Here is a 21,391-nt window from a genome sequence, read left to right as displayed (position 1 = left end):
CTCACTGGTCAGAATACTGTGATAAGGCCACTACCAGAGACAGCAGGAGCCACCCAAAGCAATACTTGGAACTTAAAGAGAGCCAACTGGCCACTCCTATGTCACTTCACCTCCCTATTTTTTCTTTACACAAAATGGTGGAACACTGGAAAAGACCCACCCCCCGCACCCTCCAGTGGCCAATTTTTTAAAAAATCAACATTTATAGAGGTGTGGAGAGGCTACAGTGCTGGGAGGTCCTATAGAATGTGACACATTTAAACCCAACCTGTCACTTCAGGGCAAAATACTGTATGCCCTTTTGAGCCACTTTCCTCTCATTTTTCCATTCGAAAAATGATATATGAAATACAGAAATCCTGGAGCCCACAAGCAATCTTTATGCCACTTTTCCCACTCCTCCACATAGATCAAAGTTTGAGAACCTCTTCCAGCCCGAGGTTAGAATTACATTTCAGATAAATTCTTGGGGGCATCAAGGCAAAAAAAAAGCTGTTCATTGGAATGTGACCATCAAAAATTATTTGAAAGTTAATTGTGTCCAGCATATATATACTGTATGCACTTATTTTAAACTAAAGCTGTGTTACTGGTTGCAACTAAACCTTAGAAGAGGCATTTCAGCCTTTTGGAATCGGGGTAGTGGCACCTCATACAATGCTGGAAACCTGCAAAGTGATAATGCCACATAGGAAGAATATGGCTGTATGGGGGGTCTCAGGAAGGTCTGAGCTTCTCAGCCTCTGAAATAGAACAAGAGGTGGTGCTAATTTTCTGCCTTCCCTTTGCAGAAAGTTCTTTCCTAATTAATTTTACCTTTGCCATTGTAGCATCCCATTTGCTTGCACATCTCTCTTCTGATGCAGTATAACAAGAGGAGTTTCACAGTCCTGAAAAATCATCAGGAAAGGCCACAGACATTTGAGTACAGACTTTACGATCATTGCTGATGTGTTTACTCCTTGACATTGTGCTAACATACACCTGAATGTTCCAGACGAGCAAAGTGCTAAAACTTTGCCTTTTATAGAGGTGGTCACACTTGCTGCTGATCAATTAGTCAAGGGCATTTGGTTAGCAGCACCTGGCTGCTACTTAGGTTCTTAATTCCTGTGGGAGCAGTAAGGATTTACTTAGTTTTTCACACATGGTGTCTCCATTTTGGCTTAATTTTCATCTAAAAAATAAAGACATGGTGTAATATGTCATGTGTTGTAGTTCATCTGAAGTTGTATTTATCTAATTTTCAGACCGGCTGTGGCCCAGATGATTTTTATTATGTCCTGATATACAAAACGATAGAATTCAAAGAGGGTGTACTCTCTTTTTCACATGAGTGTAGGATAATCAAGAGAATCCAAACATCTTTCCACTCAAAAAGCTAATTGCAGTGATTTCTTAGGTTGAGGGGGGAGGAAATGGAGAAATATCAGTTTCATATCTGCGAATGTGAGCAATAACACTAAGGACAGGAGACCCAAAGGGTGCCTTTGATGTTTTGAGTAACTCTGAGTGTCCAAGACACTGCCTGGTTCTCTCCCCACTTTTCCCCCCAACCCATACCATTTTGTGAAATATAGTTCTTGATGGATTTAAAGCCTTCTTGGTGCCATTCTTAAACATCCTCAACTTATGCCTGTTGTTCTTTTAATTTTGAAAAATGAGGTGGTTTTGCATCTTTGCTGGAAACTTTTAAGCTATTGTTTAAGAACATCATTAATGGCCATGCCTCCCCTCTAGAAACTGAACATGGAACTTTTGCTTCTCTGTCTCTTGCCAACCATGGCATTGCTTAACAGGACACAAACCTGTTTGTCTACATGGGTTGAAAATTTAACTACTGGTACCAAGGCTAGCAGATGACTCCCCGCTGCCCACTGCTGGCAAGGCTAGCAAAAGATGTTAAAGTAGTTTTTAAAAATAATTGTGAAGAGCTTTTTCTGTTACTGTTATAACCTGCAGCCTGTCTCCTGATAAAAAGTGTGCTGGTTTAATTGTTAAACTAATGTGACAGTTTATCTCCTTCCCTGTCTACTCTTTTAAGAATACCAACTTGACCAAGGATGTGTACTGGTTTTGAAGCCAACCCATCTTTAATAAACAAAAACTAGAACGTATTTGTGCAAAATTGTACTGATCCAATTATTAAACCTCAAGAAACTGCCTATTGATAGAACAATATATAAAAAATCCTATTTCCACAAACATGCTTCCAGGACCAAGACTAGGCAGGTGGTATGAAATGAAATTTACACACATTGTCTATGGAATTTTTTTTTTCAAAACCACATGGAAGCGTGGAGCTCATTGGTAAGCTGATCAATTGCTGCAAGAGGATACAGACAGTGTCCGTGCTGAGCAGCTTTATGTTCAGGATGTTTCCCCAAGTCCTCTGATCAGCAGAAGCCCCATTATTTTAATTTTCTTCTTTGTTTTTCATATACCTTCTATGTCAAACTGGCTGTTGGGATAACTGATACTATATTCCTCTTAGTTTGCAATCCTGTAAATCAGGCCCTGGAAAATATGTGGCCCTCTGGATGATTTCGGACTCCAGTACCCATCAGCATCTGCCAGCCTCATCAATAGTTAAGGAGGACGAGGAACAGCAGCCCAAGACTGGGTGGTAGTGGGGGATTAGTCATAGAATCAAGACCCAGGACAAGCATAGACCACAGTACGCTGAAAAGTTAAAAAAATATTTATTGATACTAAAACAATTAATTGAAAGTTATACAAAACTGTCCAGTATAACATCTTCTATGAGTTTTTTTATCCTGAAAAATAAATTAAAAAAAAAACACAAATGAAACAGCCTATTAAGTCTAAACTAATGTTAATGGCCAAGGAATACTGGAAGATAAGACAGCACACAAGAGAAGCAAGCAAGTCGGTCAGGGTCAAGCAAACAAACCCCCACAAAATGCATCAGTAAAGCCCACAGTGAAATCAATGGGCAGACCTTACTTTCAGCCTTATTTAATATTCTGGCTGGGAAGTCTGTCCCACTCTAACAAAGAACCTAAGCTTTCCCAGGGTAACAACATCTCCAACTTTTGTTCTCTTAGCACAAAAGCAAAGAAGCAGCTCTAGTTAAAGCAATTAGAAAATGTCATACAAGAACTATTTGGCTTTTTAAAAATTAAACACACAGTGATTGACACACATTACAAGAAGCAGTGAACCAATTTTCACAAGTTTCCATCTTGTGAAAGCTATTTCTTTTGAACTCAAAACTGAATACGCTGAATGTTATCGGACTGTCCCATACAAAGGAAATCTGATGTCTATGTATGTGTGTGTTTGATATTGTATATACTTCTTTTAAACTAGGGGACTAAAACTGACCACTTCTTTCAATCAAATCCTTGGTGGGAGAGGCCAACATCCAACTGAAATACAAAAGGTGTAGCACCGTTCAGTTTTTTTTTCCCAAATGATTCATAATTTGAGAAATATAGCAGTATCGTTTTAAGTTTGCCACACAACTAAAACATTGACAAATAGCAGCAAACTTAAGAACCCCCCCTCCTCATAAAGATTGGTTTTGAACACTAACATTTAATCAATTGATTAAATTTAACTGTGAATTCAAATGCAGTTTGCCTATGAGATGCCAATTTGTTTATATTTTTTAAATGTTCCGCTCACTTTAACACCTAGCAACTCATGGAGCCAACTCAAGTTATCAGAAACTTGTGGACCATTTTCCTGGTTAAGGTAAGGCGTTTTCAAGATTACAGACTTTGGGACTGAAGTAGCTGGTAAAAGAAAGGCACAGCATTTAGAGCTTCTAAATAAGAGAAAGACAGCAACAGGCCTTTCGGTCTTCCAAGCAAGCAAAGGAATATTAAAATGCCTGTTGACAATGGCACTGCCTGAAGACCAGAGTCAAGTGCTGCAAAGTGACAGCACAGAAATTTGAAAAACACATCACCCTAGCAAACAGGGAACCTGTTGCACTTTAAATTTACAACAGGAGAGTAAGCATATTGAAAATGAGCAGCTGCACAGGCTAGGAACAGAGGTTAGAACAAAGCCAAACAGGGCGCACTAGAGCAGAATAGATGTGGTGCAAGCTGCAACACTGGGAGTACAGTATAAGATCAGGCATATGTGTATATGTACACACACACACACATACTATAGCTAGGGCCTAAGATACATTAATGAAGATAGTGTGGCTGAATGGAGGCAATGTCACTCCTGATGTCTCAGACTGCATCAATGGGCACCTTCTAAAGAACAAGATGCCCCATTAATTCACCAGAAACCAGTCTTGTTTCTCTCACTTGTGAAAAGACAACGTCCTCTACAAAAAGAGGAAGATGGTACATCTAACCGAGAGCCGCCCAGCCAATTTAGCACAAGCATCAAGTGGGTATGAACTCTCTTCCCTTCACTTTGCTTGAGAACCGTGGCACTCCATGAAAAACAGGAACACCCACCTAGTTGTGGCAACAGCCTCAAACCACTGCAAGCAGATCCTTCTAAATAGGCACGCCATAGAGGTTAAAGGGAATTAAGATTTACAAATGCTAAATGTGGTATTAGTTTACATCCAGCAATGACAGTGAGGTAGCAGGTACCACCAGTTTGTCGATCCATCATCTTTAATACGAAAGCAGGGACCAGCCAATTCTATCTAAAGCACAGAAATAACCTCAGCAGCTTATTTGTCCAAGCCCAAACTGGCCAAGTTTTATCAAGTTTTCACTTCGTTGCCTACATGCAGAATCCCCTGGCTTGAGCTTAAACAAAAAAGACAGAAGCACCAACACACTGTTACATTATGCCACTCAGAATGGAAGAGACTGTTTCCTTGCTTGCCGGGGGGGGGGGGGGAAGAAATCATATATGCTAAACCCACACAGGTCTTAAGGGTTCTAATATTAGAGTAAAACAAATACAGCTCCCAAAACAGAGAAAACAGGAAGCCATGTCTCCTGAGTCATTCACTGTTCTATGAGATAGTTATATAGCAATTCACAGGCTCAACACACAAAAGGAGGGCACTTGAGTGGAGAAGATGAAAGAAAGATTTCCCCCCCCCCATCTCTGTGTACTTGTATTCAAAGTATATGTCGTGCTCCATTACCATTTATACAGATAGCTGAATTCTCAAGTTGACCACTATATTAGAAGAAGTGACATTCCTACAGATCTCTGCTTACTTTAGATGCAGCCAAGGTACCTTCTTATGATGCCATTGCCACTAAATAAACATGGAGGTCCATCTGTGTGCTGTCTGGGAGAACCAATCTCTCTGAACAATTGGAAAGCTGACTGTTTTTGCTACCAGAAAATGCATGAATTACCTAGTCAACTTTCACCACTTTATTCTATTCCATACTTCAGAGGCAGAAATGAGTTGGCAAGAGGAACCAGGAACTGTGTTATTGTAAAAACACTTCTTAAAACACAGTATCAATAGAAATCTTCACCCCAATTTTAAATGCAGCTAAATGGAAATGAATGCCACTGGATTTACCATGGCATTTATTTCTATACAATAAAACTTAGATAAATCCAGCTATCCATTTCTGAAGTAGAATCACTCAAATCAACTGCAGGCACCCATTTAGTGATGCAAGTTTTCAGGCTGCCTTTTTCTCCTCTTCCTTTTAAACAAGGGCAAAACATTGGTTTCAAAAGGTCCAAAAACCTGCAAACCAGTATGCATGATATATAAACAATAGGCCAAGATGCGCAAACCATCTGCCTCCTTTTCAGAAGCAAGTTAAGAGATATCACCTGTTGTCTGCATTGGCTCCAATCAAAAATATTTTAATGCCAATGTGCCCTGTGACTGTATTAGTCTTTGTAGAAGAATCCAAGGTTCGAGGGCATTTCTTTGGGAATAATTCAGCCACAACTCTTACTCCTTCCTGTATCTCCCCTCTTAGTATGCTGTGGGCTTGAGAATTCATCTAAAGAGCTTATCAAAGTTCTGGTTAAATAAGATAACTCAGGTCAGAGCCAAATATTCTGTTTAGTGCTAGCCCCAAGTGGCATACAGCTTTTGACCTACAGGAAACATTTGCTTCGGGATATATCTAAACTGATCTAGATCCTGGTAAATTTAACTGAAGGGCAAATATTGGTCTCAAGCTGCTTTCCAGCCCACCCGCCCCTGGTTTCATGGACTGGTGTCCAGTTGAAGGATGGTGTCACTGTAAATTCTTATTTCAGCTAAACAAACGTAAGGAGAACTTTCAATCCCCACTATGTCTGAAGATTAGCACTATGTCACAGAGGGATGCAAGACTTTAGCCTATTCATCCATCATTTCTCTTTGAGCACAGAGAGTGGAGCTCTGGAGTCACATTCAGCCAGATATGATTACAATTCCTTTTCAAGCCTTTCCTCCAATACTGGGAAGGCAGGAGGAGCTGGGGCTGAAGCACACACTCCCTTCTCAATGTGGAGAAAAGGATGCTTGAATAGGGCTATGGAGTTCCAATGCCTAGGACAGGAGAAAACGAGGAAATGGAATCTCCAACTGAACATTAAATCTATGGGATACTTAATGGTTAAGTCGGAGGCAAGGGTACAAGTCTGACAGAAACCCAAATCTTTCTCTAAACATCAAAGGCCCTCAATGGCTGTTCATACTTTACACCATTTTCTGAGAACACTTCTGTATCAGTCTTGCTTTTCTGTTTCTTCTCTGTAAGAAACACCATGCAACTGGTTTGGATACCATTTATCATTACTGCATGTACAATTCTTTTCCTATGGTTGTGGGGAGCCAATACTGACCGCATACATACAGAACTTCACTATATGGTTTTAAAAATGACCTGCATGCAACATGCACGACATTTTACACATGAATGCTTTCCTTGTCAAATTCTCGAACAGTTGTAGAAGGATAATCATGTTAGTCTGTGCAAGCATTATAGGTGAAAATGAAATTTTAAAAAGGTAAAATAAGAGACAAAAATGTGGTGGCATCTTAGACTTATATATATTTAACGTGAGCTTTCATGGACAATCTGATGAAGTGGACTTGTCTATGAAAGGTCATGTTAAAAAAATATAAAAATTAGTATTTAAGGTGCCACTATGTTTTTTTCTTTTTTTGCCTTTTATTTTTATTTTGTTTTCACCTAAATTCTCTAATGTGTGAGATACTCCTATGTATGCACAATCACACATACAGAGGTATTGATGAGGAAAAGAAGGCTGTGTTCTCCACTGAGTGTTGTATGGTAGCATGTGGCAAATGAAAGGGCATGCTGTGTTCATGGAAAGATCTGGTACTTAAAATTTCCAAAACTGCCTCCCTCTCCTGATTATTTCCTATCTACTGCAGTACAAGGATTTCCAGATAGCTCAGTTCCCTTCAAATGCTCAACCTGAGTCCCCTGTGTTCTTTATGCCCAACCCCTCAAATGCTCAGGGGGCTATGCCTCTTCTTCAAACTACCTGAGCTTCAGAAGCACGGCATACCATGTTTTCATTTCTTCTGCCCCTTTGCAGATGTCCTAAATGTAAAGATTTACTTCCAAGATTAGCTTGTGTTTAACTCACCATGGACAAGATCTGGATTGTTTGTTGGAAAAGCAAAGAACCATTTTCCTTCATGTTACTGTTTGGTAGGTTTATTTTTAGGACTTCTCTCTGCAGCCTATCTGGCAGTTGGATATCCAGTCTCTGCTATTTCAAAGGATAAAGCTAAGAAACCCAAGTACAGGGGGTGGGGAAGGGCTAGAAGCTAGCACCCAACTTCCTCTTTCCAACAACTAAAGCCAATTCTCATGGGGTTTCATGGGGGGGGGGGAAGAGTCTCAAAGCCCTTCTCTACATACTGATTGGCAGCTGCATAATATCTTGGCACCCAAGAAGAATTCCCTATAGGCTTCAGGATGTTTCCACAGATAACACTAGCAGAAGCCAAAAGCTACCAAGGCCAACATCTACAGAGTCTTCCAATACAGAGTTCTCATTTAATGGCATATAGCTTACAAGGGACAGTAGCAGCTGGGCTTCCCCACCCCCACCCCCACCCCTTTTTCTGGCATCTCAATCAACCATCAGGTAGAGCCAGTTGAGACAGACTGAGAGGGGAAATATTTCCCTTGCATGGCTCAGAGCTCAGTAATGTCTGAGATTAAAAAAGCCAACACTGGTTGGAGATTCTTTGACAGTGACTGTGATCAGATTAGCAGTCACATCTGTGACGAAGACATGTTCAATGAGGCTGCGAGTGGGCTTCCAGTCTTGGCTAGTCTGGATGGAGACAGACATGTTCTGGCCTCCTCCGGGGAAAGAAGCAGAGTCTCTATCGGAGTCAGAGCTCGTCTCCTCCTCTCCGGTGCTGACCTCTGAGAGGGCTGAAGTCTTGTGATTTTCTGCGGCAGGACATCCTTCCTGGGCACATGGGCCTTTTGTGGTTGGATCTCTCTTGTCAGTGGCTGTTCTTTGCACCCCTGACTTCTCACTCTTGCGAGTTTCTGGGTCCATCAACACTGACCCTGCAGTGGCAGCATTTGGACTCCCACCACCAGCCCCACTCCCTTTGGCTGCACCTATGCTTGTTGCTAGACTGCCGCCGCCGCTGCTTTTGGCTACAGTCCCACAGCTGTGGCGAGAAAGGCTGCTGCTGCTAGTGGAGCTCGGCCCGTTTTTCACGCTCTGCAGGTTTAAAGCTTGGAGATTGATCTCCTGATTGGAGGCTGGCTGGCTGCTGGGAGAGCCAGCAGGAACTTTATTGCCATTGTGCAAATTCTGAGCACCGACCCCGTACCCTGTCTTCTGTTCCCCCAATGCACTGCCGCTGGGCCTCTTAGTCACTTTGGACCCCTGCATGGTCAACTCCAGATCCCCAGCCCCTTTCTGGTTTTTCAGTTTCAAGTCCAGCCCTAGGCCACTGTTGACAGCCAGCCTTCCCACAGGGGAGGCATCTGCTGAGTTTTGGCTCTGGGACATCCTGTTCATATAATGCACAATGGAGCTTTGCCAGCTGATGCCACAGTTTGGGCTTCCAGGCGAGGTGCTCTTCACAATGCCAGAGAGCTTCTCAGTGGCAGGCGTTCCGGAACAGAAGCCACCCAACGCACCTTGGGCTTCCTTCATGTGGGATTTAAGCATGGCAATGCCGGAACTCTGAGCGCTGTGCGGCGGCAGCTGCATCTTGCTGATCAGTTTGGGTCCCCCTCCTGCTCCCATGTCCTTCCGGTTCGTTTTAAGCACCTTGGTCAGGTTGACGGTCTTCTTTGCTGCCTTCTGCTCTGGAGGCAATGGTTTGCGCCCGCGCTTCTTCCTCGCGGGCTCCTTGTTCTCAGGTTTGGCCACAAGAATCTGAGCTTTCTTTTGAGGCACCGGGTGACTCTCTCTGCTCCGCTGGGCTCTCTTTGCCTCAAGGTCACTTTCATCCTCCTCTTCAGAAGAGGAAGAGGAGGAGGACGTTGAGGAGGAAGAACTGCTGGATTTGCTCTTTGAGGGCACCTCAGGTTCCTTTAAACACAAAGTTAAAGACAAAAAAACAATACAATGGGAGCAACATTACTACTATGAACTACTCCTTCAGTACTACTGCCAGTAAAAAAAATCTGGGTGTCCAGCTGACAAGTCTATTGAAGTGGACAGATCTAGCCTGTAACAGGAAAGTGGCTAAAGCAGATGGCTATTTTTTGTTGCTAACAAAGGCTGGCTGCATCTGGTTCTCTTCCCTAGCATCCTAACCTCCGAGTGTTGTGTATAGCTGTATTATCTTAAGTAAGGTTAGAATAAGTACATTCCAGTTTTATTATGTGGACACCTTTTTGTTCTTCAAATTTGAGTACATGATATTTGCTTTCAGTTGCTTCAGTAAGGATATTGACATTAACATAGACATTAGTTATGTATTTTTCTGGTTTCCCATGGAGAGTGTCACGTCCCCCACAATATAGGATCTAGCCAGATTACACAAGAGATTCTTACCCATTAGAGCACAAGAAGCATGTCTTGAGCCCAAGCAAACATACCCCACAATGCCCAGCTATAGCTCAGCTTAGAGCTTTCTCCCAGAAGCTACCATTACTTACAATGTTTTTCCTAGGTCTTCCTCTTGGTCGCTTGCCCCTCTTCCGATTTTGCACCTCTTTCTCATGTTCCCTGAAAGACAACAAATCACATCATAATTGTTACACTCCCACATGTTCTCCCTCATCAAAGGATGGCTCATTTTAAATACAGCCACACTGCAAATTCAGTAGCACATTTTTATTAATCTACACAAATCTTTCTCTGCTTGACTGCAGCCATGCACAAATGCAGTTGTTATGTGTCATTCATTTGAATCTGGATCCTATGGTGACCTTAACAGGGTTTTCAAGGTAGGCGATATCTAAAGAGTTGTTTATCAGTACTATAGCTCCCCCCAACCATGTGAATTTACATGGCTGAGAAAGGAACCCAGGTCTCCGGAGTCTTAGTCTGACACTCTATCCTTCACACAGATGGCTATTTTAACACATGAGAGACATTGAAAGGTTGGCTGATTTCTTAAATGATCTGTTAACATGTTACAAAGCAAGATCCAAGGAATTTGGATTTGTAGAAGTCCTTGACTACTTTCTTTTATGAGCTTCTTCTGTTTCTATGGAGTAAAACTGTTAGTTCTGTCTAATCCTTTGTGCATAGCCTCATTCCCCCCCCCCCCCCGCATTTCCTTTCAGCAGATAATTTATTAGCCAGTCAAAGTGCAGTGGTGAAAATTACAGTGGAGAATCACTAGTTAATGAACCATGGCTTGTATTTATAACTTTGTACTACTGGTGTAACTTGGCATGTAACAAAGAACCCAAGTAGCAACCAATTCACTAGCAACAGTTTATTGCTGTGATTTAAGCCACTAAACCTATGCTAGTGTAAATAACCAATAGGATTCTGGCCATTTTCTTTATGCCACTTCAATCCCCTCCCCCCCCCCATATTAAGAATTGTGCAGAGGTCAGTAACAACTTCCCCTTTTTGGAGTTTCTCTGAACACAACATTCTGGTTTTTGAAAAAAGTCAACATCACTTTTAGAATAGCCAATTAAGTGTAATGCTGAATGATCTATATATTGTACCTTCAAACTAAATTGTGAAAAGACATTCTGATGCATACAATCACAAAATAAACCAATATGACATATTAAATCACATACAGTATAAGTACATCCCATAACACATAGAATAATGTATTTTTAAATACCCTTATTCTCTCATTTTCCCATACAGCAAAAGATATCAAAACACAGCTAAAGATATCAAAACAAAACTGCTTAACAGAACCAGTCATATCACTTAGATGACCATTCAACTACAGAGTAAATGTGCACAAATGGTATTTTGTAATACTCCAAATTTTCCAACACATTAGAATACATAAGAAAGGGGAAAATCACATCATATTTGTAGGAATGCTGACAACCAATCTGGTTTTAACGGCATTATGCTTGTCTTCTCCTATTATTCCTACAGTTATTTTTACTGTTGAAAGGCCTATGCAGTTGCAATGCTGCAGATATATTCCAATACCTGTATTCTGCTTTATTTCTTTCGTTTAAAAAAAAAACCCTAGATATTACATATTTACATTTTAAAGAAGCTATCTTTATGCACTGTGTCCTTAAATATGTTAGATACATATAGTAACAATGACCATTTCAGTGTTTTTACTAACTTTTTTAAAAAAATCACATTTTGATGTTCAAATGTTGCATCTTTTCAACTGTATCAAGTACATGCTGTTTGATTTCACATAACATGTACTGAATCCAAACAGATCTGCAATTTTATATCATTACAAGCAGAATAATTCTACACTGGCTTTATGCTAGAATAGAAGATACACCATTGCTATGTTGGCAGAATAGCCATACAGTACAATGGTGCCTCGCATGACGACATTAATTCGTTCCGCGAAAATTGCTGTAAAATGAAAACGTTGTCATGCAATTTTAAAAAGCCCATAGAAATGCATTAAAACCTGATTAATGTGTTCCTAGGGGCTCCAAACTCACCGTCCAGCGAAGATCCTCCATAGCGCGGCCATTTTCGCTGCCCGTGCAGCGAGGAATCCGTGCCAGAAAACAGCAGGCGGCCATTTTTTTTCCTGGTGGTCATTTTGAAACCGCCGATCAGCTGTGCGAAAATCATCGCTTTGCAATGACTGGTTACCGAAACAGGGGACCAATCATCGCAAAGCGAAATTCCCCCATAGGGAACATCGTTTTGCGATCGCTTTTGTGATCACAAAAACATCGACGTAAAGCGATTTTGTCGTCAAACGGAGAGCTTGTAATGTGAGGCACCACTATATATCAAATGCATGCTTAATTAAGGGGGGTGAATCAGTTACACAATATAAGTATGAAAGATTAGGCATTTAGTCCCCAGGGATTCAAATCACTTATGTCCACCGCAATCATTGTTTTGGAATGCAACATATACTCAAAGGGGATAAAGGAGAGTCAACAAGCACAATGTCTGCACAGCAGCCTGAGCAGGGGGTCTGTCAAGAGCATTCAGCGCCCCCTCTGGGAAAAAGGTCCAAGTCCCACCTAAGGGAGGAAACATTTTTGCAAAGCAAAGGAAGGATTAGGACACATGTGCACAGCCAGACTGGCTGAAACACTCTCTAGCAGCTCATACACACCACTCAGGGTTGGGAAGCACAGGTTTCTGAGCCCCATTGGGAGAAAAAAGCATGGCTCTACTCCTATTTTGCTTGTAGGGAGAAAAGTACGTCAGGGGCAAAGGAGCAGCTGCTCCTGGAACTGAAAACCACACTGCAAACTTCATAAAGCAGCTCCCTAATCATTCTGCTATAGTAAAAGACATACCATGGGACATTCATTTTCTCCATGATTCTCGGTTGAAGTCCCAGTCACAGAGGACCAGACTCAAAGGTTATTGGAGGAGCTCTAACCTGGTCAAACAGCTTACATGCCAGAGGTAACTCTGACAGTAAGTAAACCTAGTTCAAATCTATACCAGAACCATATACCAAGAAATGGGAAAGAAGACTCCTAGGTACACTGCCGCCAAACAGCTTGGCCCTGCATGGGCCAACCAGACTGTTTACCTCCTCTCTATGTTGCCCAATAGGCCAGTTGTTTTGGGTAGCATCCAAGTAGGCTAGACCTACACTATCACCTCTTAACATCACCCTTCTGACTCCCATATACATTCTAGTGGCAGCTGGCATTTCAGGTACAGTGGGATCTTGACTTGAGAACTTAATCCGTATTGGAAGGCGGTTCTCAAGTCAAAAAGTTCTCAGGTCAAATCTGCATTTCCCATAGGAATGCATTGAAAACCATTTGATCCGTATCTGTTCTTTTCCGACCATAGAAACTAATGGGAAGCTGCTATTCTGCCTTCGACCACTAGAGGGGGATATTAAGTTTCTTTTTTTTTCTTAGGTCAAGAAAGGTTCAGGGAAGGCAGGGAAAATACAGTCCAGGCAGTACCAGGCAGTCTGAAGACTCCCAATCCACTCTCTAAACGCTGGGAAGAGTGAGGAAGCAGACAGGCACCCTTTTCACTGGCCAACAGTTAGCTGAAAGTTCAAATTTTGCACTTTCCCTGCCTCCCATGTGGTTTTTTTTCAGTTCTTAACTCAAATCTAAGTACTTAAGTCAAGTCAATATTTTCCTACGAGACCAGTTCTTAAGTCAAAATGTTCTTAACTCGAGCCGTTCTTAAGTCAAGACCCCACTGTATATATATGGACTGATCTGCCATCTTATACTACACAGGAAAAGGAGGGGAGGCACTAACCTGCTCCAGTGTAACCCCCACCCCATTCCATCTTGACACCAGCTGAAACCAGAACATAGCATGTGAGAAAAGGCAAAAGGCAAACCAGCAATATGTTTGTATTGAGTAGCACCTAGGATGAAGTAGATCCTAAGTGGAAAAGATCCTGTGCCCAGTACTCCAACAGACACCACAGACAGTGTGCCTGATGATGATACCACCGCCTTGCTAGGAACACCTTCACCTGTTGCATCACTGAGTTGTCCTAGAGCATACAAAGGAATATGAGCCCATCTGAAGCCAGGAAGTCAAAAAAATCCAACAGGAACATTGCTGGGAGTATCCTATTCACTGCTAGGGGCTCCCTTCTGTTCTACATGGAACAGGATATAGGGCTGGCCATTTCTACCTGTTGAAGAGTGAAGTATGAGCACAGGAGATGCACAACACGAAGCAGCCAAAATTCTGTGGCTTAGCATAGTAAATTACACTAGAGTAAACTCAGCAACTCTGAAAGGATTGACTGGGTCAATGCCATAAGTTCCATAGATTCAAATGGATCTACTCCAACTGCAATGTGCTATGCTAAAGTAAGTTACAGTCAGTGTAGGCGAGAGAGGAAATACAGTATTCATATTTGTCTCCCAAGAGAGAAACATCACACCAATTGTGGAAGCAGCCTGGTTGGGGCATCCCAGCCTCCCTGTGCTGCTGACTACTCAGCAACTGAGAACAGAGATTCATCATCCTGCCTCCTTGCTGGAGTGGACAGCAGAGTGGGAAACTACAATAACTATGGGAACATTATTTCCCCTCTGGAATTGGAGGGATGCATTGCATGGTCAAGGGATAGTCGTTGTACTCCATACATGTTGCTCTCTGCTAACAGAGAGCTTGCCGGGGGAGGGGGGGCAGAAAGAATCTTCTCTGCTGTTTGAGGGCTAGGAAGTGTTAAAGCTGTACAATTCCAAAAAGACACAGTATTCACATATGGCAAAGTGGGTGGCTAGAGTCAGGAAAGACAGCTGGAGTGCTCACACATGAGAGCACATGTTCCTCATTGCCTTGCTTACCCAGATGATATTCTATCTTTGCTCTTGTAACTAATGGAATCCAGCAGAGCACAGGGTTCAGCTTTTATGCCTTGAGTCCCAAAGTGGGATACCTCTTTGGTTTCCAGGCAGAGATGTTAAAAATGTGCTTACATCCTCATGTTCTGTGAATACAGGTGTGTTTCAGAGTGCTTCCTCCCGGTATGAAGAGCACTTTCTCCACAGCTTCCTGCCACTTAAGAGTTCCCTCTTGCGACCTCTATGTATGCACAATGTGAGACTAGCACAGTGTGAGACCATGATGCACACTTTATAACCTGACTTAGTTGCCTGTGCAAGGTTTTTATGCTGGCAACGTGCTGTGACCAAGTATGGAATTAGACCATGTTGGCTGGATAGCTCATTTGAGTTGGGTACCTGGCTGCAGTGCAGAGTGGATGAAAATCAAAAATTGGTTCGGTTCAAATCATGATTTAAATGTCAAAACAAAGATTTCTGGATTCAAGTTGTGAAAAAAACTGATTCAAAAAAAGTTAATCATGATTTTAATCAAACTCACCCTGCTGCAGAGCCAGTTGTTGGAAGTGTGACTTCCCTTTGGGTCTCACAGGACAGTGGCCAGCCTGAGTGACCTTGGGAAAGCTGCACTCATCCCAAAGCACTCCCACAAGAAGGGAACTGTAAACAATTTCTGATTATTCTATAGCTTTGAAAATGCTGGAAAGGGCTGCCAGGAGTCAGATCCAGCTTGATGGCATGTAAATATTACTACAATTTTTCTGTCATGTTGATATACCCCACTTGGCTTTGCATGCTGCTGTCTATAACTTTCATGACCTTCATTTTCAGAATGTGTTCCCCCTGCCTTAGGCACTCAGCTTTCCATTTTATTTACTGTCGTTATGCACCATCAAGTTACATCCACCTTACGGAGATTCTAAATAGGGCTTCCAAGATATGTGAGGTATTTAAGGGGTGGGCTACCATTGCCACACACCCCCCACACAGAGTTTCTAAGGGCAAACAAGGATCTGAATCCCATTCATCTGAGTCCTACTCTGACCATCTGTCTATAAAACCACACTGGCAGCTCATTTTATTTATTAGCACCATCAATAGTAATATTCTTCCCATAACAACCATGACTTTTAAAACTGTATCATCCTCTTATTCTAGGGATCTTTTTTAATGTGTAGAATTAACAATTTACTGGAATTCAAATCTTTCATACCAACTGATAACATAAGATATTTTTATTTACCTTATTGAATTTGGATCAGGACAACTAAAACGTAATTTTGATGTAATTCCTACTTCTACCACACAGACAGGCAAATGAAGCTGCTGACCCTAGACTGGCTGAACTGGACAAGGGACAGCCAGAACAGGTAACAGCTGAAAATAGCAAGTTGAACCTTTAACAGTGCTAAAAGGCACAAGAGTCAGGGCAATATAAAGATAGCATTCCTGTTTTACAAAATAGGAAATTATTTTGACGTCTTGTGAAAAGTTTCACAGAAACCTAGTCTTCATATGTACTGTTCAAAATCTCCAAGACCTGCAGAAGGTACAGTCGTGGATCTCACTGCAAATAACCATAGCATCCATTGTCATGTTTTATTCTGGTAGTTCTGGGTCCTACACCTGTGAAAAGCCCTACACATATCAGCACTGAGATACAGCCAGAAATCTATGAAACACCTCTGCTTTTATCTTGTGTGCCAGAGCAAGAGATCTAAAATACAACTTCCTGCTTTTGCCACTTACTTCAGTGATATCTCTTTGGTGTGATACTGTATCTGGTTTCAGTTCTGAACACTTGCCTAATAAATTCTATCACTACACTTGTTTCTGTTACTGACAGAGTACACTGACCTGCCTAACATCTCCATAATCTTTAGTTTTGCCAGTGTTTTAACCAGTCAGCTTCTAAGTAACACAAAGTAGTTGGCAGCTGATTAGCTAGCCAAAACTGCTAGCAGCTGCCATATGATAAGAGGTGAGAGGGAAATTCCCAGCCCGTATAATTAGGTACAGTGTTACTTTGCCTCAACAACCAGCAATATTGCAGTCAAGCCTCTGCTCACAACCCAAGTTTGATCCCAACAGGTACAGGAAGCCAACTCAAGGTTAACTCAGCCCACTTGGGTGAGTGGGTGGGAGATATGTTTTTTCCATTATTATGTTGTAAACCATCCAAAGAGTGCTCTAGCACTGTGGGGCAATTGAAACAATAAACAAATAAGCATGGCATAACACACACTCCTTAATATCCAAGCAACCTTTGACCGTTTCATCTAGCAATCTCTCTTGCTACATATCACTGGTCCTTAGGATAATTTATCAATGCATATTACTTTAAAGTTAAGCTTGTCTGCCATTCTGTTTCTTCATCACACATATACAGAAAATTCCTTCTAGAGCCCTACACAGTTTGTTCACTCTTTGGTTTAAGCCTTGTAATGACATTTTGCTGGTCACCTTCCTTCAGAGAACTGGTGAGCAAGAATGGTCTTTAGCCTGATCCACAATAATTCTTTCTTAGGTACTTAAAATGAATGAAAAAACTAGGCACACCGCAGGCATCAGTACAGATGTTTGAGCACAACAATCAATCAAGTACAATCAGTACTACTTGATTTTATAAGAAATGTTGTCATAAATACACTGCCAGAAAAATTTTGTGCTGCTAATGGGGTAACTTCTGGACGTGAATTGCCTTAAGTTAAGAAACCACCACAGACATTATCTGTTGGCCAAAATCTTATTGCATAATGTAAGCAAAGTTTTGGTCTGTTTCTCACAAGTAAATAAAGCGCCCCTGCTACAATTCCCAGGGGTGGGTGCACATGCTGTCTTAATGTCTGAGTACACAGGCCCAAGAGTCAGTGGCGGCATTTAATTTAATTACCAAGGAGCATATCAAAACTTATGCCAACAGGATTTTGGCCACTATGTGCCAAGTCAGCTGCCTAGAGTGGTCGTATAGACCAGATGGGCGGGATACAAATCAATAAATAAATAAAATAAAGAGGTAATTTCTATGAGATTTCTCAGTTTGAAACAATTTGCCTCCAAAAGTAACACTGTTAGCATTACACCAGCATAATTTCACAAGATAATGGTTTATCGCCAAAAACATTAAACTGAAAAAAATGATAAATATATTAAGAGTTATTGTTGCAATCTCACACATAGAAGAAACAACAGCACTAAAAGCTACTGTAAGGGAAAAGAAACAGAATAATTTGAAATGTAATTATCACACTCCTGCCCATTTCACTTTTTAATTTTTTCTTTCCTTAATTAGACAACGAATGTGCCCCACTAACAACACACTGAAATTAAACAGTACAACTAATTCATGATCCAACTAGTTTAAGGGGCCCTCCCCCTACTTAACATTGCTGCATATGAACGGTGCTAATACAGCATGTAAAACAGGAGAAAGAGGCTTTATCTACTTAGTCAATTCATCCAGCCCAGAAGGAAAAGCAGGACAAATTAACCACTGTCTGAGAACACCCTGAACCAGTTTTATATTTGTTTCCACACTGGTCGTTAACTGTACCAGACTCTTAAACCCCTTCATATTTAGATATCAAAGAAGGTCTGGCTGATTTAGGTGGAACAATGAATACACAATGGCGTGCTCTGTATTCTGTGTCCATAAGCCCAGCAGGTCTGCTGGAAGAAACCATGCCCCTTCCTCCCCCCATCCCCAACCCTGGCAGTCCTACTCACTTCTTCTGAAAAGCCAAAAGAAGCCTGGGGTCAAGAATGTTCTCTTCAGGTTCCCAGCTGTTGTGCCTAGGAAAGAGGAACAGGTAACTGAAAACACACCTTGTTTTCTTAAACAGCTGGACATAGACTACTCTGAATGGTAAGTTATTAATCTGAGGCAAAGCATACTCGTTTTCACAAAGACACCACTCATCTGGTGAATGGGCATCCCATTTCATTACAGGGAGCCCTCCAGAAATGCACAGAGCACCAGTAGTGGCAGGCGATTGCTGGATCCCAGAGGAAATTTAAAACATTGATTGGGAAAGTGAGGTTTCAGGACTGTGGATCGTTAAATGCAGCAAGGATTTAGTGGCATAGGACAGGGCAGGTTCAATTTGGTTAATGAAAAAGACATGGGGAAGGAATCAGAAGAAGAATAGCCACTTATGAGAGGAAAGCTCAGATGGATTAGGAATAATTTGAGAACACACATCTGAGCTGTGGGGGCAGGGGAGTAAGATGAGAAGTCAAGCAAGGAAAGGATAAAACCAGAGAGGAAAGTCTGGCTTGCAGGAGCAGCTGGCGGGAGGGGTAAACAGAGAAGGTTCCCTCCGAGGTTGACAAACCCCCCCTCCTCTTCCAAAAGAGGGGGAGAAGCCCCACCATCTCCACATGGATCAATTGGGAACTCAGGTTTCATAAGGGAATCTACAGACAAGGGAAGGTTTCCCCCATTTCCGTCCAGGGGAGTTTTAAAGCTCCCACAGGCCTCTGCTCCTCAGGTTCCCTCAGACAGACAATCACCACCACCAGCACCGAACAGACAGGAAGGAAGGTGCCCCATCGCAAAGCAGGGAGTTTAGCGCCAGAAACAGAAGAAGATGCAACACATGGACGGAGAAGGAAACAACATCGAGGAGTTTGTGTAAGGCGGGGAGAGGGAGCGGCAAGAAAAAGAGAAAGAAAGACGGGGGAGGGGGGGGACGAATTGCTGGTAAACAAAAGGAGGTCCAGGGGGAGGAAGCTTGGCTCTTCAGACCCTCCCCTTCTTCTCGACTTAAATTTCTTTTTGAAACAAAACCTATAGTCACGCACGAACTCGAGGAACTTCCCAAACGACCCCCGAGAAGCAGCAGCGCCTCCCCAAAGTAGCCAACGTTTCGCGGAGTGTGTGTGGGGGGAGACACTCTCTCTCTCTCTCTCTCTCGCCTTTCCCTCCTCCCCGCCTTCCCGCCCGAGGAGCACTCCCCGCCACCCCTCTCGCCCTCGCTTGTCCGGTTCTCCTCCACACTCCCCCGGCCGCCGCCTCGGCCCGGCCGCCGCCTCGGCTCCAAGCCCCCAAGCCCCGCCCCGGGACCCCCTTCAGCCCCCACGGGCCGGCGGGCGCCCAGCTGCCGGGTCATTGTCCGAACTCACTTGGAAGACCAGCCTCTCCACTTCACCAAATACTCCAGCTTGCCCTGCGGAGGAGAAGGAACAAGAAAGAAAAAAAAGAGGCGGGTTAGCGGGAGGCCAGGCGGAGGCAACGGCTCCTGCGCCCGCCCGGCTGGCTCGCCCGCCCGCCCGCCTACCTTGCGGAGCCGCTTGCTGAGGATGCACTCGGCGGCGAAGACCTGCTCTCCCACGCTGCTCAGCTCCTCCATGGCGCCGGCTGGCTCGGCTGGGCTCCCGTCTCCTTCTCCGTCTCCTCCTCCTCTTCCTCCTCCTCTGGCTTGCTCTTAGCGGAGCCAGCGTTGTGCCTGCACCAGGCGAGAGGCCTCGGGAGCGCGCGCTCCCCCTCACCCGCTGCCGAGGCTGGTCTCGCGGCTGCCGCTGCTGCTGCTCCTCCTGCCGCCGCCGCCGCCGCCGCCCTCCCTCAGCAAGGAGGAGGAGGAGGAGGAGGAGGAGGAGGAGGAGGAAGCGCGCGCACACCGCACCGCCACCCCCCCCCCCCCTCCGCCGCCCGCCTCACTACCCTTCGCTTCGCTTCTGGAGCACACAATGCGGCGCGCGCGCGCGCAGCCGACTCCGCCTTCCCACGCCCAGCTCGGGGGGCTCCCCAAATTCCCAACGAGCCAATGAGAAACCGGGAAGGCGGAGCGGGCAGCTTCTGGCGAAGAAAGGGAGCGAAGCTGCTCCTATTGTCTCCCGTGGCGTTCGCGATCCTCTTTGATCCAGTAGTGGGATTGGAGCGATTCTCCGTCTCTTGAGTTTAAACCGTAGGAAAACGTCGCTACATTGCCCGGATTTGTGCTCAGCGTCCGTTTACACCTTCTTGAGCATGCTGCGCTGCGCCCCCTCCCCCCCCTCCCCCCCCCCGGAAACTTGCTGCTGGCGACGTTTGCTTCCATCGGAGGTTGCATTGCGCTCTGGAGTGGGGCTTTTAAACGCCTTTTCCGTCAACTTTCGAAAAACTCTCAAGCCCATTCACGGGGCGTTTTTCAAACTGTCCTAGTGAGTTTATAGAGGTGCCCGGAGGACGCGAGAAGTTTTTGCCTCCCCCATGCCCCCTCCCGTAATCTTTGCGGGGCTGGGTGCCATCAACTGGTTTCCAGTTTAAGGAGACCCTAGAAATTAAAGACTTCCCAAAACTCTTGTCATTAACATTCATACAAAATGAAGGCCCTGACTTGCTTTATTGAGGCCATCCATCTCATGTTCTGTCTTCCTTTTTTATTGCTGCTTTCCACTTTTCCCAACATTATTGTCTTTTCTGCTGAGTTTTCTCGTGGTGTGACCAAAATGTAGACTACTACATTCAATCATTTTTGCTTCAGACTTGTTCTGATTTGTTGTTATGTGGGGTCAAGTCAGAACTGCCTTTGAATGACCTTAATAAGGTGAGGTATTTAAGGAATGTTTTTAGTAGTTCCACCCACCCAGTGAGTTTCTAG

General features: G+C 43.5%; 1 protein-coding gene across 1 annotated transcript; it reads right to left on the bottom strand.

The window, feature by feature from the left end:
- Window positions 1–2,681: 2,681 nt before the first annotated feature.
- On the bottom strand, window positions 2,682–20,301 carry CBX2 (chromobox 2). Its single transcript, XM_072990698.2, has 5 exons — window positions 20,090–20,301; window positions 19,935–19,978; window positions 18,537–18,602; window positions 10,035–10,104; window positions 2,682–9,462 (listed from the first exon to the last, which is right to left on the bottom strand). Exons 1-5 carry the CDS (start codon window positions 20,159–20,161, stop codon window positions 8,101–8,103), a joined length of 1,614 nt encoding a protein of 537 aa, XP_072846799.2. The 5' UTR covers window positions 20,162–20,301; the 3' UTR covers window positions 2,682–8,100.
- Between the last annotated feature and the right edge of the window lie 1,090 nt (window positions 20,302–21,391).

Source organism: Pogona vitticeps, chromosome 2 (assembly GCF_051106095.1).
Source record: "Pogona vitticeps strain Pit_001003342236 chromosome 2, PviZW2.1, whole genome shotgun sequence".
In the NCBI taxonomy this organism is placed as follows: domain Eukaryota; kingdom Metazoa; phylum Chordata; class Lepidosauria; order Squamata; family Agamidae; genus Pogona; species Pogona vitticeps.
This window is presented reverse-complemented; position numbering and strand designations above follow the sequence as displayed.